The 19,982-nt window shown below is 36.7% G+C and overlaps 1 protein-coding gene across 6 annotated transcripts in view; it reads right to left on the bottom strand.

Annotated features, from left to right (window-relative positions):
- Positions 1–1,860: 1,860 nt before the first annotated feature.
- The window catches only part of HIPK3 (homeodomain interacting protein kinase 3), a 93,714-nt gene continuing 75,592 nt past the window's right edge, over positions 1,861–19,982 (bottom strand). For 3 of the 6 annotated variants that reach the window (XM_086677715.1, XM_086677716.1, XM_086677717.1), the window contains exons 4-17: positions 19,274–19,393; positions 18,559–18,645; positions 17,872–18,056; positions 16,068–16,227; positions 15,554–15,677; positions 10,948–11,069; positions 10,567–10,694; positions 10,314–10,475; positions 10,095–10,157; positions 9,513–9,809; positions 9,085–9,225; positions 7,113–7,348; positions 6,685–6,812; positions 1,861–5,835 (exon numbers count right to left, since the gene is read on the bottom strand). In XM_086677715.1, coding sequence (XP_086533841.1) covers positions 5,359–5,835; positions 6,685–6,812; positions 7,113–7,348; positions 9,085–9,225; positions 9,513–9,809; positions 10,095–10,157; positions 10,314–10,475; positions 10,567–10,694; positions 10,948–11,069; positions 15,554–15,677; positions 16,068–16,227; positions 17,872–18,056; positions 18,559–18,645; positions 19,274–19,393 — 2,430 coding nt within the window. In that variant the 3' untranslated portion in view covers positions 1,861–5,358. The remainder of the gene's footprint in view (positions 5,836–6,684; positions 6,813–7,112; positions 7,349–9,084; positions 9,226–9,512; positions 9,810–10,094; positions 10,158–10,313; positions 10,476–10,566; positions 10,695–10,947; positions 11,070–15,553; positions 15,678–16,067; positions 16,228–17,871; positions 18,057–18,558; positions 18,646–19,273; positions 19,394–19,982) is intronic. The other 3 variants (XM_086677719.1, XM_086677721.1, XM_086677720.1) reach the window with 3 other exon arrangements.

Genomic DNA, 19,982 nt, shown 5'->3' on the forward strand with positions numbered 1-19,982 from the left:
TATATAATGTGTGAGGACACGAAGTAACTGGAACTCTCATATTACTGCTATTGAATGTAAATTGAACTTAACCACTTTGGAATATTGTTTGCAGTATCTGATAATGTGGAACAGATGTACACCCTATGACTCAGCGCCAAACCCACATATATACCCAAAGGAAATGCATACATGTGTTTTCCAAAAGATATGAACAAAAACATCATCAAATTGCTATGTAAGCACACAAAAGAATACTATACAGCAATGGGAATAAAGGAGCCACTGCTATCCACGATATGGATGTATCGGACTCTTGGTTTCGGGTCAGGTCATGATCTCCCAGTCCGTGAGTTTGAGCCCTGTGTCAGGCTCCACAAGGTCAGCTTGGGATTCTCTCTCTCTCCCTCTCTCTTTGCCCCTCCCCTGCTTGCTTTCTCTCTCAAAATAAACACACTTCAAAAAAAGGAAAAAAAAAATTTTTTAAATGTCAAGACAAAAAAAACCAGACACCAAAATGCATATATGTTATATGTCAATTAAAGATTTGTTGAGGGGCGCCTGGGTGGCGCAGTCGGTTAAGCGTCCGACTTCAGCCAGGTCACGATCTCGCGGTCCGTGAGTTCGAGCCCCGCGTCAGGCTCTGGGCTGATGGCTCAGAGCCTGGAGCCTGTTTCCGATTCTGTGTCTCCCTCTCTCTCTGCCCCTCCCCCATTCATGCTCTGTCTCTCTCTGTCCCAAAAATAAATAAATGTTGAAATAAAGATTTGTTGAAAGATTGAGAATGAGTTCTCGGTGTGCTCTGGTAGAATGCTCCCCACAAACCTCTCCTACTGATGCTCCCCCGAAATTTAATCCTTACAGTATAAGACAGTATTTGAGGACATAATGTAAAGTGGCCTACGACAACTACATTCTTTTGAAGTCTCATGTTGTACATCTTAGAAATCCATGTGAATTCCCTATTCTTCACCCACACATATTTTTAATTTTTTTTTAACGTTTATTTATTTTTGAGACAGAGAGAGACAGAGCATGAACGGGGGAGGGTCAGAGAGAGAGGGAGACACAGAATCGGAAGTAGGCTCCAGGCTCTGAGCTGTCAGCACAGAGCCTGACACGGGGCTCGAACTCACGGACCGTGAGATCATGACCTGAGCCGAAGTCGGACGCTCAACTGACTGAGCCACCCAGGTGCCCCTCTACCAGTAGGATTAAGGAATAAAATTCCTCTTTAAAAAAAAAAAAATTTTTTTTAATGTTTATTTTTGACAGAGAGAGAGAGAGAGAGAGAGAGAGACGGAGAGAGAGGGCCAGGGCATGAGCGGGGGAGGGTCAGAGAGAGAGGGAGACACAGAATCTGAAACAGGCTCCAGGCTCTGAGCTGTCAGCACAGAGCCCAACACGGGGCTTGAACCCACGGACCGTGAGATCATGACCTGAGCTGAAGTCGTTCACTCAACCGACTGAGCCACCCAGGCGCCCCTCACCCACACATATTAAACAGAAATATTTCCCTCAGAAAATATTCAAAGAAATAAGATTAAAGGGAAATGGGTCGTGGTTATACTGTCGGTGCGGTACTTCTGGCACACTGTCTCAGACGTCAATTTAAAAAGAACTGGCAGAAAGTAGATTGGTTACAGTTAGACAGCCTGGCTCATGTATCAGTTTCACCACTCAGCAGTGGGGCCCTGGACAACTCACCTAGATATTCTGAACCTATTTCTTCATTTATGTAATGGTGAAGACAATAGTACCTATCGCACGGTGGTTCTGAGAATTAAATGCGATGATGTAGGTTAAACCCTGAGCGCCACTAACCTTTTCCTTCCCTCCCCCGTAAAGCAGGACTGGGGTGGACAAAAAGTCAACATGCTGTTTGCTGCAATATATATATTTTAATTCAAAGTGAATCGACAGTAATACACCATAAATTCTTATTTTGACACTCACCAAAATAGTCACCTGGAAAACCCGCTTTTTGTGACAAAGTACAGAAGGCTTGGTCACATTTAAATCACTGAGAACTAGAGAGAAATACTAGCGCAAACCGTAATAGACATTACATCCATAAAAATTTTCCCAGTCCTTATTGTAATATTGCACAGTGCAATTGCTACATGGCAAACTAGTGTAGCATAGAAGTAAAAGCAAAAACAAAACCAAAGAAAGAAAGCCACAAGTCTAAAATTGTTAAACAGTTAACAGTTCAAACTTAGTAATCAAATCTGTATCATTGGGTTCATTAAAACAAATCTTCCTACACCTTGCAGTGTATGATTTAACTTTTACTTAACACAAACCAAGATTAAAATTAGTAGTAGAGATTTTAAAAAGTGAAAAGGCTTTGCTACTACAGTAACATATTTAAACACCCTGAAGGAAAAGAAAACTAAATTATCAGGGTATTGGGTAAAAAAAAAAACAAATAATAATAAATTTGCAAGTTAAAATAGTATGCAAATATGCAACTTGGAAGTCATGCAGTGTTTTATTTAAGAAAGCAGTAAAACCAAAGAAAACTCGTCAAATGGTTTTAAAGAGGGTATACATCCAAATTCTTGTCAGTTGTTGAATTTAGACGTTGGCAGGATTTTGAAATTTTTAATTCTTAAACACATTAAAAAACCCATGATTAGAATCAGTTAAGAGCAGAGTACTTAACTGGGGGTACCCCATTACCACACCTTACTATTACATTACGAAAACATTTACTGTTTATTTAACAAGACCGTCAGAGTCTTGGAACTGAAATACAGAAAATCCGACATTTCAGGGTAGTAAACGTGCCCCTGAATGAAACTAAAACTGCGCCAGTTTTGTACCTACTGTACAAACATAAATCGATCCTTTGCACTCGGGGTTTCTGAACCATGCGCTGCCAGTGTGGATTCTGTTCCAAGAAGTGAGCAGATACCAGTGACCTGCTGGACCGTATAAATAAAATTAATAAGCTGTGGAGGGCAGCAAGTTTACTTAAATAGTGACTCCATAAATTTGCCATCTGTAAATAATCTTTTAAATTAATCTTAGGCTACTCCTCTTTTTTATGTGTAATATATATATGTATATATATTTCTATTTATATAAAATGCATAGAATTGATTACTAAAAACACTGAAACTTGTGGGGAAAATTAAGTCCTTCATTTTCAGTGTGACTAAAAATGTACTGCTGGTTTTTATTTTATGATCTAATACTGTAATTTTTAAAATCAATTTCAGGCACATTTATTTCATTGATGATTATTAAATAAAACACTGCTTGTGTTAATGGAGTAAAGAAAAGTTTATCCATTATTAGCTTATTGTCAACGCTGTATTAGAGCTGTACTAGTGGTATGCAATTCATTCATCAAAGAAATGCTGTAAATCCAAAACATTTGGAGAGTTTTTACACTCAAATGCTTTGTACTGTTTATTCCAGTAAATGCTGTAAGATTATATTCCAGATTTTTAAGGAAAAAAAGTTAAGTCAAGCCTGCAAGATACAGCTTTCTCAAGTGTCTACAATGCCAGTATGAAAATAAAAAATTAAGTTACATTGATACATCCAAGTTTTTTATATGCAGTGATGAGCACAAACATTAATAGAGATAAAATACTGATGCAAATAACACACCCCAAAATAACATATGCAATTATTTTCCATCATTTACAATACAGTAGTTACAATGACACTCCAAACAGAAAAGCAAAGTAAAAAATCAAAACCCCAACTTCTATTTCATGTAATTAGACTTATACAGAAATTAGAAGGCTAAGTAACAACTAGTTAATCACCTAATTTCACAGCTATCTGAAGTGGCAATCGTTATATAGCAGCTTATCTATGATACATTCAAGATAAATGATACAATTTATTACTTGCCCATAAGCTAAAACACAGCCTGTTTAATACCTTTCCTTAAAGTCCACCTCTATACTACAATATACTTGAGGTCTATGCAAAAAAGTAGCTACCTTTTATATAGGAAATGGATGATTAAGTCTTTGGTGCTGTAAAAGCAACTTCATTTAAACATAACCACCACCACCACCAAAAAAGAAGAAAAAAGAAAAGAAAAGAATAAGGGAAAAACCCAAGACACACTTCCTAGGGGAAAAAAAAGCATGTAATTTCTGTCCCTGACGGAATGTATTAAATAAGCAAACACCACCAACAAGCAAAACAAGTACTACAATGTAAAAATATTAAAAAAAAACAAAAACAAAAAACCCTCTCACATGCATAAATGAAAGATTGCACACAAAGAACTCACATCTTTTCAAGCTTCAATAGTAAATATTCTGCTACTATTTATTAAATACTGCATGGTTTGCCCAAGCTAAGATGAAACCACATCATGAATCAATAAGCATTTTGCATTTTCTTTCATTATCTACTCAAAGTCATGCCTACTGCACCTCTAAACATTTCATTAAATCCAATTATACAGCAAACACTCCCAAAATAAACTTAGATTGTATTGCAGTTTCACTTAACAGTATATAAAATGCTGTGTTGTGACAGATATCAACTATCCATTAGATACTGAATCAATTTTTCTTAAGCACTACTAACTGCTTGCTTTTCTTGAAGCTAGATCATTCTGAAAATCAGACAGCAGAATTCAGCTATAGCAAACATGCTGCCCTCTTAGTAAGGAAAAAACAGCTACGACCTGAAATCATACCACACAAAACCAAAAATGAACATTATTCTATCAAAAGGAAACTAAAGAGTAGATCTGAATTTAAGTGCTGCAGTCCTCAACATTTATATATAGGTAATAACATCAACAACCTCAAATATTTAAGGCACTATGTGTGGGAACGGTTTACAATGCAGCTGAGATTATTAGAACAACATTTAAGAGCAAAGTCTAGGCAACATTTTGCCCATGCAAAGACACATGCAAATGTAAAGAACAATAGCTCAATTTCTTAGGTAAGTGACCCAACATTTATACACTAAGACACAGATAATACAATTCACTTGTATGCTGTAATTCTGACATATGTGCATCTGTTGCTCTAAGTCTGTACACAGAATGGCTTCCCAAATGTGGATGTGTCTTGCACTAGTTAGAAGGCAATTTTATAAAAAATAGCAGGAGCAAAACTGGACTTCTGCTCCCATAAGTCACCTGTCTAGAGTTACTACATAAGAAGATAACATGACCAAAGACAAGTTATACCAAATGTGCAAAACACATTAAAAGTGAGTTTTGTTTTTTTTTTTTTTAAAGCTCAAAGTTGTTTAAATTGCACCCAAGTCTACATGATTCAAAAATAATTTTCTTGTGCCATGGCTAATATTTATTAAATACCATGTTTTTATTTTTAATCAAATGTTTATATCATTGAGCTTCCTCAATATACTCTTTTGGAGTTTTCACATATATGGATACTGGCTGAGTTTTGTTGGACTCAATGGAAATCCAGTATATGCAGGTGATGCTGCAATGTAAGAATGTGGTGGGAAGATTGGTTTGTACTGAGTCTGATGAATGGTTGGGGATGGTAACAGGCGGGGATTTATGCCCACTGGGACTTGGTGAACTATGCCACTGGGATGAGAGATACTGTAAGTTGGATGCTGTAACATAGGTCTTGAGGTACATGGAGAGGCTAAGAGGTGGGCCACCGGTGCAGCACTACTGAGGGTAGCTGATGATGGGTATGGAAGTAGAGTAGGCTGTCCTCCAAGATGTGCATTTCCAGCCAGATGGGCATGCACGGCTGTGTGATTGGGACTTCCATGAGAAAGAGTGAATGGATTACTGGTAACGCTAGTGGGGATATAAGCTTGCTGTCTTCGATGTCCGAAGTTTCCATTCCACTCCTGATGCCCAGATCCAAAGTGCTGAACCTATTCAAAAACACAGACAAAAAATACTGAGTACGTATTCTATAAGTTAAAAAGAAAGGAATAAAGGGAAATTACAATATAGTCTGTAACTGATAATCCATAGAAGATCCCTCAGATCTCCACTTCTACTAAGCATAGAGAAAAGTAAAATATCAATGTTATACACATTAATATTAAACACTTTAATATTTATTACTATGTATTATGATAACATTATATTGCTACTAGTATCACTATCCCCCCCGCATCGCTACTAATAGCTACCGTCTGTGGAGCACTTATTTTATGTAAGGCTAACACCTTACATGAGACATTATTTCATTCCAAAACAACCCTACAAATATAGCTATTATGCCCATTAACTGTGGGCCAGATTTGCTGAAGAGACCTGGCCAAGGTAATATACGCAGTATTTGGCAAAGTCAGGATTTGAATGCAGGTCTGACTCCAATACCTGCTATCTGTTCTTTCCCAAAATGAAACACTACTGCTGAGCACAGTACCGAACAGATGTAAAGTACTCAGTAAGGCATCACTATTCCCAACGACTAACACAACAAATGCGGCCATCAATCCATCAGTGCACATTTTCAGTTGAAAGGTCTAAGACAACAAACACACTAAAAAATTATTTAAGAGAATCTAAAAGCCTAATCTTTCTGAAAAATTCAGGCTTATGGATAATCTGGTTCAATACCCTATTAGTAGGCCAATTACTCCTTAGTCACTTGGGATAATGAAAAGGGAAACATTTTTCAAGACTGCATACGGTTTCAGAATCTTTTTTCCTTCCAAATGAAAAACTGCTGAATTTGAATCCCAAAGACTCTTACAAATTCACAAACATACCTGACTGAAATTCAAATGCTGTTGCTGGAATGCGGATGTCAATTTCTGCTGGCGATTACCTGCTGTGGAAGGCTGGTTTAATCTTCCAGGAGCTGATCGTCCTTTTACTAATGGCTGGCAGGTAGAATCTGGCAATGAACAAAATATTAGACAGTTGATGCTTTTTCCTGCTCACATAAAAATGAGGAAGGTCTTTAGGTATTTTACGCAGTAGTGATTTTAAGGTCCGACAACCTTAAAATTAAAGAGAGACGTGGTCTCAGGATTTCCAGTACTGAATGATATGAGGAAAGATTTCCTTTGTACAACAGGTTTGGCAGGATCGAGTTGGAAATTCAGAGATGATTTTTTGGCAATGTTGTTCTCTGACGTTCCCAAATTAAGACTTTTTAAAGGGATAATCGGGGAGAAGGGGAGATTCAGTTTACCTGTGTTTGCCATATGCTCATCAGCATTTAATCCGTTCTCTAGTCCCATCGGTGGCACCACAACAGTACAAACAGCTGGTTTGGTTTCCGTGTTGGCAGAGGTTACCAGTTCCGGGTTCTGACGAGCGTCCTCCACAAAGTTCCTCTCTGCAAATGGACTGTCATGTCCCGAAGAGTCTGATGTTGGAGAGCCATCCACAGTATCACAACCACTTTCCTGTTCTTCATCTGACATACTACAAGAAAGTCTTTTTATGAATAATATGTTTTTCAACATTAAATCTTAAGTTAAATACTATCCAGGCTCCAAGAAGTTGAGAATCTTATTCAGTTATTTCACAGCTAATTACAACTTCTTCCTTGTCCAATACTATTTTTTTCACAGATTTTCTAGACTCTCACATTAATTCTCTACTCAGACTGTTAACCCTAATTCTATCCTGTTTAGGTACATCATTTTGGCACTTTATTTTCTCTCCTTTCCCTTCCCACTTGATTCTTAGTACTAGTTCAAAAAATTCCACTTTATAAACTCCAGGAAATCTCATCAAAACACTACGAAAGAAGCAATGTTCTGGATAATTTAAATGAAATGTAAAAACATATATTCATGTGACCTGGAGTGTTCAGATTAAATTCTAACGTTAGGATTCATGCCTTTAGTGGTAATTTGGGTCCTTTTAACCATATATCTGAGAGGTCTTCCCCACCTCTCCAAAGGCCTAGCCAGAGTCCCATATTTCTCTTCCTGGCCCCATCGGGCCATGACAATCTCTCTCCCTTTGGAATTCCTACAGCATTTATGGTCTATTTTAATCATTCATTTCATACTTAGCAATTTGAAGCATCTTTTTATATATATTTATGTATATTTATAGTTACTTGTACACTTATATAATTTTTATATGGATGTATATATTTACAGATATGTATGTATATATCAACTGCCAAACCATATTATAAGCAATCCATAAGAAGATGTGTTAAAACGTCTTTACGTCTTCTAAAGTATACACTATCATATTTCCTGACAAAGGAAAAAAGAGAAAACAAATGTATAAAATTAAGACTTAAAGATTTTTCATATTTTGTTTCCACTAAAAAAAAGAATTTCTAAAAGTTGAAATCAAATGTATTTCACAGATATGTTTATGGCTTCTCTCTTAACGTGTTAGTACATCACGCTGGCTAGGAGAAGCTCACTACTTTAGTGGCAGTACATGTCCCTGGCCAAAAAAAGAGTAGGAAAGGAAATGTGGATAAAGCCACACAGATTGATCACCAATGAGAAAAAAAAAAAAAAAAATCCTCCTGGATACTCTACTGACAGTGGGTTATTACTTTATTACACAAAAAATTCCTTGTTTACTTTGCTAAAATGCTACTCTTTGCTAAAATGCTAAAATGTTAAATGTTTATTTTGCTATGTTATTATTCCAAATTGAAGTAGTAACTGTCACCTATGGAGCTGAAGTTGAGGACATGGCTTTCTGCCCTTTCAGAAACAAATGATTCTTTAAAAATCACTTGTTAGTGGGGCGCCTGGGTGGCTCAGTTGGTTGAGTGTTCGACTTCAGCCCAGGTCATGATCTCACAGTCTGTGAGTTCGAGCCCCGCGTCGGGCTCTGTGCTGACAGCTCAGAGCCTGGAGCCTGCTTCAGATTCTGTGTCTCCCTCTCTCTCTGCCCCTCCCTTGCTCATGCTTTGTCTCTCTCTGTCTCAAAAATAAATAAAAAAAAAAAACATTTAAAAAAATCACTTATTAGAACCTCAGTTTTTCATTTAGATGTGTTCTACAACAATAAAAGAAAATTATCACTTAAAACCCAAGTGATCTGGTTAAAAACTTACGTCCAAGAAAGAAGCCACTGTGGTAAATCAATAGGTATGTATTAACATAAACAACAAAAGAAATCACAGGCTTTTTGGCAGTCCCAGTATCTATAGCATACACCCCCTGGAATTCCTTTACCTGTTCGGTCTCTTGCACGGGGATGGGCTGGACTGCCCCGAGGAGCTGGTGCTCAGAGTACTATCAGGACTGCTTAGCGAACACATCCGATCGATATTCAAAGTGCTCTGGCAAGCTTCACAATCTAGACTATCTTTACATCTAGCGAAGAGGGACGGGAAAGACATGGGTCAAAAATGAGAAGCAGCCAAAATTTACATGAATTAAGGATATAAAGCAGTTAAATGTGACCTACAATGACAAAAATCTAAAGCTATGAATATGGGAGAAATGCTATAATAATCATGTTAGTTACTATTCAGGATGTACACTCCCAAGGACATTGACAGACAAGGGTTAAGTCCCAGAAAGTTTCTTTTTCACCACACCAGAGGGCGCCACCGCTACTTAAGGATGCAGTATAAACACAAACCGCTTTTGGCACTTACTCTCTGAGTGAGTGTCTCTGCGATGTCTCCTCCTCATCAGTGTCACTGCTAATAGTAATCACACTCACTGCAGGACTTGGGGAGTCAGCAATGATGATGGTTTGCCGCTGCTTGTCAGAAACCGATGAATCAGACTCCTGCCTGACAGAGGTGTCACAACAATCTCTTGCTTCTCCTTCTGAGTTATGATTGTCCTGTGTTTCTATACAACGTACTTCTTCAATGTCTTTCCCATTTACTATCTTTGGAGAAATAAATGTTGAATGTGGGACATTCGTATTCTGCAATGAATTACTCCTGCAATCAAAGGAATAATGTGTCATTTCTATAATCAAAATATGTACATGACATTTTTCTAGGATATCTTGTTAAAATGAACAATGTTCAAGATCACGTATATAACATACTAACATACATAGGCTGTTTTGTAAATACAAAGTATTATCTCTAGAAATACCAGTGTAGATTGCATTTACATACATTAAAATGGTCATTTTTTGGTAAATGTGATATCTGAGTGTCTAAAATTGTCTAAAATTATATGTAGATAATAAATCAAAAGGGCAATAAAGACAATCTTACCAACTGAAAGCATTTATTTCCTCTCTTCCTGGCTCCCATTCCATTAGTTTTACCAAAATACCTCTGAGAAATTGAGAAGGGAGCTGGCTTAGTGTTTGTAACAAAGCTATCAAAGAGGTCATTTTGAATAAAACAGAGTGACCCTTTAGTGAACATGCAAAATTTACTTTAAAGATTAATTTTCAAAATGCATAGGAAAGTTAAAATATCAATACCAACCTGTTCTGGCACAGTTTATTTTTCTTTACAGTGGCAGGCTGAGGCCAGACAACATGTGCAATGCCCACACTAATTGGCTGCGGGGCCGATAAAGTTATCTGATTGGTTAGAAGAGGTTGTGGCATCACTGAGTTATAATGATTACTGTGTGAAATCATTTTCCTAGGGAGAAAGTTTAGAAAAATTGAATCCCTCCTATAGCCAGATCTATTTTACAAACTTCACACAAAAAGTATTTTTGTCTTTAACTTACCCCCAGTCTCCAAGCCTCTGTGAGCCAGCCACACCCTCAGAAGTTAACGCGGTAGTAGCCGGAGCCATGGGTGTTACCTGCTGCCAGGCAGGTACCAGCATCTGCTGTGTTCTACCAGACCACGTCTGCTGCGCCACGAACAAAAGAAAAGCTAGTAAGTTACAAGTGATTCGTCATTACTACATCTTAGAATCAAAAATATATTAAGGCAACAATCATTAATAATTATGTAAAAGCCAGTAACTAAAAAAGATCAAATTCCCATCCGGATCATCTTTTCTGTTTCTCAACAGCACAGGCTGATATGTTACAAGCGGATCACTGCCCTTCTTGAGTATAAGGAGGACAGCACACTTGCAAAAATAATAAATTATTACAGACCTGAGAAAGAACTCCTGGTCGGATCTGTAGTGGCTGTACAGCTGGGGCCTGAGTTACAAGTGGAACTGTATTGTCTACTCTTATTGAATAACTCGTGGGTTTACCATGCGTTGCAGGAATACCTGTGAAATAGGAAGAAAAAAAAAAACAGTTCTCAAATCAAAAACGATTTCTCTTAACTTACAAAACTCTTTGAAATTCAAAGACTTACTAAAATTCTGATTAGGTTTATAAAATCATCCCCTACGTAAAATATTCACCACACTAACAAAACCATCTTTTAGGAAAGTGAGGTACTTTCTATCTACGTTGTGGTACATCATTCCAGAAACTGATATAAAGCTACTCCTTCTACTGCTTTAAAATGCATACCACCAAGTTGCATCATTTACTTTTCTTGAAACTTCCCATTCCTTTTAAAGTTTGCTTATTATAGCTTTATTTCCTTTTCAAATAGTTCTGCCACTATGATAAAGGACATGGAAAGGTGACTCGAACTCAACATCCTGATCCTCTAGCAGGTAAACATTCATCTTTTCATACAAACTTAGCTCTGCCAAGTATTCTCTTCTTTAAAACCTGTAACAGGATCTCACACTTTTAGCACCAAAGGGGGAATGTATCACAACTTCACACTTCAAAGGCCATGATGGTTTACACGATTCAAGAAAATTCAAGGAAGACACACTCATTCCAAGGTCCAAAGGAAAAGCAAAAATAACCTTTCAGACCTAATACGATGATACTGCTAAGCTTTGACCCATACGGCTTCATCTACTAGTAGCTGCTGGAACTCCAGGACAAACATCTTCCACTTTGCTTACCCACTAGGACAAGTAGAAAGCGAGATCACCAACCACGTTAATCCTGTTAAAGTTAATGTTTCTGTGTCATATATTGCAAAAGGACCATGCAGGTAGATACTGTCTTATATTAAACTTTGAGACAGTGAAGTAGTATCACCCCAACTGAGAACTTTGACTAACAAGACTTTAGGGACATCCCCCAAGCTCAGAAAGCTCAGTTACGAGAATAAACTCAGTGCTTGATTAATTGCAGCCTCTTGCAGCAGTTACTTTCAGTATAGGCTGGCGGAAAAAGCAGCCATCTTAGGTAAGATAAAAATACTACAATTGTTTTCTTTTACTATTGAAAAATAACCCCATAATTTTATTGTGCAAATACACTGTAAGTGTTAATCCTGTTAATTTTGTTGTGCTTATTTTTCTTCACAGAGGCTTTTACCCTCCTCCCAGGGTGTTCTATCTCCTGAAATCCACTGAAAAGGCTAGGTAGGGATGAAGTTTAACAAAGATCTACAGATTTTTTTTTTTTAACTGACCTTCTTAGCCCTTCCAAAAAGCATGTCTTGATCGGCAAATTCTCCAAGAAATGGAATCTAAGCGCACCCAGGCAGTGTAGATGTATGGCAGCAAGACAGTCTCATCAGAGAAAAAAGCAGAATTCACTTTGACAAGGGGTAAAGGACAGAGCGAATTCTCAAATCCCAACAAAAGTCATGTTGCCCTTAAATTCTCCTCATAATTAATGCCTTATGATGAGAAGAATTCTATTATCTTCTCTTCTCATGAGGTCTAACTTATTTTTATCAAATTCAACAGTGATTAAGATCCCAATTTTCTACCCAGTTCTTAGGCTAGCTAAAACTTTATCTTTGCTTGATTAGATTTGCTCTCATATCTGCACAGCAAGGCACGAAAGTTTACAAGATTGTTCTAGTACAACAGGAGAATTTTGTTGGAATGCATTTCATTCTAAAATAGCAGTTTTCATCCAAAGGGGATGAAAAACTAGTTTTTCAGATTGCCAAATAATGTTAAATGCTTGTCGAATACATATTCAAATTTGTTAAACAGAAGCTTGGCTAAGTCTTTGTTAACTTGAAAAAGGTAATAATATTATGGATATAGTACTTCTATATCTATACCTACATATTATATACATAACATGGAGAATATATGAAATGCATGATGAACCTAGACACCACAGCCTCAAAGCAAAAAATGTAAAGTGAAGTAGAAAAGACATAAAATCTATTTAAAAATACAAACTATAATGGTGCCAGAACTACTACCCAACAGCTGCCCAATAACCATTTAAAATGTTTCTTCAAAATGGATTGGTGGCACATTATGAGGGAAAGTGGTAAAAAGACCAATACTGGGATTACTAAAGTGGATTAGACAAGGAAGCTTTCATTGCTAAGCAGACACTACACTAAGACAAAAAAACAATGAAACAACATATTTATAGAGCCTGCCTGTCCTGCTACAACTGCACCTGTTACATAAGCTAACAAGTTATTTTGCTCTGTCTTACTGGTAATTCTAATTCAAAAATATTGTGCTTGACATTTAAAGGGTTTGTGAGTCTGAGAGTGTCTCCTTTTCTTTGTTATCCTTCTTATGAACCACTCATACAGCTGTTAGCATATGTGTAGAAAGGTCACTAGTCTTTCATCAATCATAAGGCACAAAGAGAAAAGATTTATCGGACCTCATTGAATGTTTTAAAAATGACCCTTAACCGTGTTTAGAAATATGCCTCACTGGGGCGCCTGGGTGGCGCAGTCGGTTAAGCGTCTGACTTCAGCCAGGTCACGATCTCGCGGTCCGTGAGTTTGAGCCCTGCATCGGGCTCTGTGCTGACAGCTCAGAGCCTGGAGCCTGTTTCCGATTCTGTGTCTCCCTCTCTCTCTGCCCCTCCCCCATTCATGCTCTGTCTCTCTCTGTCCCAAAAAAAATAAATAAACGTTGAAAAAAAAAAATTAAAAAAAAAAAAAAAAAAAAAAAGAAGTATGCCTCACAAGCCTCCTAAATTTTTGCTACAAACAGAAGGTAGGCTCTGAATAAAAAAAAAAAAAAAAAAGCTGCTATTCTAAATCTTGATGAAATATGATTTTGGTACATGGGGGAAAATTATTAGAACTTAAAAATCTATTTGTTAGTATAGACTAAAACTCATCTAAGTGAAAATGCATTTGTGGAGACACAATGTGACACAAATGTCACTTACATGACAACTAATTAAAAAACAAAAAAGCGTCAATCTTCCATGCTCAAGTATTTAGAAGGAAGATGTCTACCTACCACTTACTATCAAATGGTAGTATATGTATGTTGAGATAGACTGATGGCAAATACGGCAAAACGTTAACACTTGTTGAATCTAGGGTAGAAGGCACTGTATTATTCTTTGACTTTTTCTTTAGGTTAGAAATTTTTATAATTAACAATCGAGGAAAAACAAAGAAATAAACACAACAGTGTCTTTAAGAGCAATGACATGATGATATGGGTATTTTACTATCCCCAGCCATGGGTCACTGTCACAGATACTTATATATAGACCATGTTGGTCCACAATTTCACCTTAAAAATCAACCATCTAAGTAGTTGTTTTTTATCTGTAGTGCTACAAATCTTTCTCTCGATGAAACCTTATACGAAAACCCAATATACATAAAAGATGAAAATAAAGTTCCCCTGGTAGAACAAAAATGGCTAAAGAGTTGAGATGTTTTCACATCTCTTATTACCAGCCAGTCCAGTCAACAAACATATCTTGGTGCTTTATTAGGCACTGTAGGAGATATTAAAACTTCAGAAACATTGTTTAAGTCCTTGAATCAAATAAAAAATTTAAATAACCTTCAGAATCCAGAAATATTAGAGCTAGAAGTGACCAGGACAGTATCTACTCAGTCTTTTCCTTTGACTAAGGCTGAAAACAGGTTAAACAGACTCATCTAGAATGACAGCAAACAGAACAGGACTCTAGCCCAGGTGTCCTGACTGAGTACCAACTGCTTTCACAGATGCTATACAGTCCTACCATCACGCTTCAAAGAATCATTTAGGGCCTCATTTGTAATTAACCTCTTGCTTTAAGACAGAACTAGATGCCTAGCAAGGACAAAGTGCTATGAAAGGACCTAGAAAGTCACATTTTATTCTGGTTATTCCAGCTGTAACATTTGCTGCTGTTGCCCTCTAAGAACCACTAACAAATTCCCCCGTGTGAGAATTTATGGCCTCTTCAAAGGTATTCTGCCACTCATCTCACCTGAGGTTTTATTCTGCTTTTTATCTAAGGAGCATAATCTAACTGAGCAAAAAACAATCTCTCTCTTTTAAAAACCTAAGGTATGGATAAAGAACAAGACTGTAACATTCTTGGATAGAATTCTTTTGACCAAAATTTAATGAACTGAGTTCTCAGTTACTTTAATGTCTAGTAATAACAGATAAAAGGTACTTACCTAAATATCTGGAGCTGTGATAACCAGTAAAGGACAACCCATAGCTTTCCAAGCCCATTAATTTCTACTAAGGTATTTTATCATGCAACTCTACAGGAAATATAATTATCAGATGACCCATTCTGTCAGTGATGATTACAGTGGAGCTCCAGTCACGAAAGAAGTGTCACTGGTCTAAAGGCTACTGACCAGCCTAAATTAAATTCAAATGTAGCAATGTGGCAAATGTGGCAAAAACTATGCAATATATTTTATTAAAATATAATTAAATTTGTTTAAAAATAACATACGCCTAAATTCAAAGTGTAATTTAAATCGGAGTACCTTGAATAGCTGGGGGACAGATAATCAGCGTCTGCTGAAAAGCGTCACCACAACCGAAATGAGCAGTTCCGGCCTGCAGAGGAACTCCATGGTGCCCAACGGAGTGAGCGGACGTGGTTAACGCCTGAAAGGATCAGCACAGGCGGCATTGTACTGAGTAGTCTACATGCACGCTTTACCAATACAATTTGAATGCACTTCTTAAAGTCGTAACTCTGATAAAAATGGGCCCAGAAACTGATTTTACTCAACTCTACTTTTCATGGAGCTGCTGCACAGAAAGGTAGGTAGGGGATATTAAGAGAGTGAAAGGTGAAAGGAAATAAAAGAGTTTAGGTAGACATGTTCTAATCATTGCCCTGAAATGGTAAGGATTTTACAGAATAACCATAGCGAGAACCTCCCCAGCACTGTGACTTCTAATTGCTGACATGAGACTTCTATATACTTCAAAAGCAGAATGAGCAATCATTAAAAAAAGGAATACAAGTTGTTAAATATTATAAGTTCTTACCTGATTTCTTAATGTGCCAATTTTAGTAAAATTTGCTGTCAGGTTAGCAGTACTGCCTGAAGCAACTGGTCTTAAAAGTGAAGTTTTATTGTGATTATTTGTGTCACATGAATTTGGGTGGGACTTACAAATATCCATAATATGAAAACAGGACTTTACACTGCAAAAAAAAAAAAACGGGGGGGGGGGGGGCGGGGGAGAGGTAACTGTAATATTTTAAATGTTAAGGGTAGTTTAAAATTTATAAATTATTTCTAAAAGAAAAAATTATCTGACTTGCACTTAATCTGCTTATTTTCAATACTATTTCTACCAGAAAAACCCACAAAAGATTGAATTTTAAAGCTAGTGGAAATGTATCTTATATCTTATTTTCTAAGACATCAAAGCAACAGTAAGCATTTTTTGACTAGCACAACTATAATTTCATGACCCTTGCTCTAAATAATTTTTCCAAAATTTCTAGATCTCCACATCCCTAAACTATCGATACAAAATATATAGTTACGTTATTTTCAAAGTGCTTATATATGGAAATATTAGATATCTTCAACTGTTGGGGAGAAAAATAACAATTTTAAGGGGAATCCACAATAACGGATACTGGTTCAACCCTATAAACTTCTTCATTCAGTCATTTTTTTAATGTTTATTTATTTTTGAGAGAGAGTGCAAGTGCCTCACTAACAGCAGAGTACCCGATGAGGGGTTCAAACTCACAAGCCGTGAGATCATGACCTCAGCCTATCTTGGGCACTTAACTAAAACCAAGCCACCCAGACACTCTCAGTCATTTTAAAATATAAAAAGTTGTTTTAAGTAGTCATTTACATTATCCCCTGCAGCCTTACAAAGGAGGTGTGGGGTTCAAAGAATGCATAAGCTTTACCTAAGGTAAGTCTGATAAGACCTTCTCAATGTGAGCATACGTATATTCTTTTCCATTAACCCATAAAAACCCTTCTTTCCTGGGGCACCCAGGTGGTTAAGCATCTGACTTTAGCTCAGGTCATGATCTCACGGTTTGTGAGTTCGAGCCCCCCCATTGGGCTCTGTGCTGACAGCTCGGAGCCTGCTTTGGATTCTGTGTCTCCCTCCCTCTCTCTCTCTCTCTGCTCCTCTCCCACTCAGGCTCTGTCTCTCTCTCAGAAATAAATGTTAAAAAAAAAAATTGTTTTTTTTTAAACCCTCCTTTCCTTCCACAACACAGAGGAGAAGGTGTGGGCAAGGAAAGCAAACGATGTGAAAGGAAATTAAAGATGGAGTCTGTAGGACTCAAAAGAGGGAGGAAAACTGTTAATACTTCCTTTTATTACATATGCCTGGCTATTAAGTTAAGAATGTCATGTAAAAAAATCACTCAGTCATTTTCAGTATGGTACTTTGGAAAAAGAACATTGGAATGCAACTCAGATTCATATTCCAGTACTGTGCTGCCACTTACTAGTCTATGTGAATTTGGTTGAGTTAGCTTAATTTACATTTAATAGATATATTGAATCATTTCTCTAAAACACTAATTTTCTAAGACTTAGTATTATTTCTCCATGCCATTTTAATAGACTTTAAATGGGGCACCTGGGTGGCTCAGTCGGTTAAGCGTCTCTTGATTTTGGCTCAGGTCATGATCTCACGGTGGGATCAAGCCCCACTGTGGGCTCCATGCTAACAGCACGGAGTCTGCTTGAGATTCTCTCTCTCCCCCTCTCTCTCTGTGCCTCCCCTACTCATGCTCAATAAATAAATAAATAAACAAATAAATGTACTCTTTCAAAAAAATAATGAAGATTTTAAAATAACATACTGGTTGCTATGAGGGAAATCTAGAAGATGTTTCATATTAACAAAAGAATGGTTCAAAGTCTCAGCTGGAGTAATTCTTAAATCTGCATCAATTAGCAACATTTTCTTCAACAGACTAACAAATTCTCTTCTATCAGCTTTCTCAGCCAAAAGATCACTTCCTTCCAAATCCATCACTGTGTTCACCTACAATATCAAAATTTCAAGTCATCAAATACAAATAAGCCATAAAAGGTAATACATGTTAAAGTTTCAGTTTTAAAAAAACACAACACAGGAAGGAACAGAGAACTACAACTGTTTTGAAACAAGAACAAATAATTGAGTTTCATAAATTCAGAAAATGTTTCAAAGTACCAAATAGGATTCAAAGTAAAAAAAATTAATGAATATTTTAACAAATATCCATTTCTAACAAATGCAAAGAAAAGAAATTTGTAGAGCTAGGATTTCCCCTTTTGAAGAAAATACTTTCTACTAAAGAACAGGATGGAATTAATAATATTTGATAAAGACAAATGCAGTTTAGTTCCTAAAGGGCTGAAACCTTAGAATCAGTTTTGTTTGAAAAGCTTAAAACCAACAGCACTCCATAATCATTTAGAAGATGATGAACATGTGGTATCCTTGGCATTCAGGTCTATCATCGTAAGCACAGAAGACTAACAAGCATGACTGTGGTACTCACATGCACTATATCATCCAGACTGTTGAATATGTACTTTCTGGCTTCTTTAGACTTCATTCCTGTCTCTGCCTCATGCTCTTCTAGTGTCTTATTGGATATATCAAAGAGGGGAAATAATATATTATTATCCACCATTTGGAAATTCTTTATTTCTTTAGTTCTGGCACATTTAGTCTAAAACACTGAATATTCTAAGGCAAGGAATTTTAAACAAGTAATTATCAAAAATGTGCTTTTTAAAAGTACCAAAAGAAAAATGAGAAGAGCTTGGTTCAGTTAAAAAATATATATACATATAAAAAAGTAACTGGTTATAAAGTTAATCACTGGGGATTTACTAAGCCCCCAAAAAGCCTAAGAATAAATTAGGTACTTGGGTTATGGAGTAAATGTTGACATTCAGTCCCTGTCCTATAAAGCTTAATAATGGGAAACTGAGTAGAGAAGATGAAACACACAACACAAAAGTAATTACATACACAAAATTTAAAAAACCATTTAAGATGAGTTAATAATTATGTTGTCAGGTTAGAGAATGAGCTAAGTTACTCAGGGAGGGCTTTTTTCCCCCCCCATTAAAAAGGGAGGGGGTCAAATATGAAAATTCAGAAGGAGGCAGAAATGCAGTAAAATAAAAATAGGCATGGAGGGTATTATCTACATGAAGCACCTTAGAAAAATTTTTTTCCAAATTTTTTCTTTTTTAATGAATTACCTTTAATCTCCAACCAGAATGAGAAATATCTGTTTCTCTACAAAAAAATCTTGTGGATTTCGTGCCCACATTTAACAGCTGTTCTCCTGGTAAACCTTGAGTCTGAGAAATATATCGAATCTGAAAAATAATATACAAAACAGAAGAGTTTATTCTTTCATGTAATAGATATTAATTGAACATGTATTCTGTATCAGACACTAAACTAGATGTTAGGTCAAGAATTCAATGATGTAGTCTATGCCCTCAAGAAATGCAGTCTAGTGGGGAGCATACAAGTAAACAATTATAATACAGAGTTGTAACTACCATAGTAAATACATGCTTATGGAAAGACAGAGAAGGGACACCTAAAATAACCGAAGTCACATAAAGTTCCAAAAGAGGTGATGCTCAAGTTGAGTCTTAAAGGACAAGTAAGAGTTCTTTAGGAAACCTTATTATGATTTATGCTAAGGGTATAATATGAATAAATATGGACAATCAGGAGTAAATACCACATACTCAGATACTGAAGTGCAGAGATTCACTAAGTAGAAAATGACAAGGGGTGAAAGTGAACTAGCAGGCTGAGGGCTTTACCAGTAGCTACGGTAGAAGTTTTATCTGTCCTCTTTCCCTCTATAAGCCCCAAGTGCCCACAATTTTATCTCTAAATCTGTATCTAAATATTTATCTCTAGCTCTGGAGCTGTAGATCCAACTGCTTA

The sequence above is a fragment of the Puma concolor genome, chromosome D1, assembly GCF_028749965.1.
Source record: "Puma concolor isolate L17-30 chromosome D1, mPumCon1.1.hap2, whole genome shotgun sequence".
Lineage (NCBI taxonomy): Eukaryota > Metazoa > Chordata > Mammalia > Carnivora > Felidae > Puma > Puma concolor.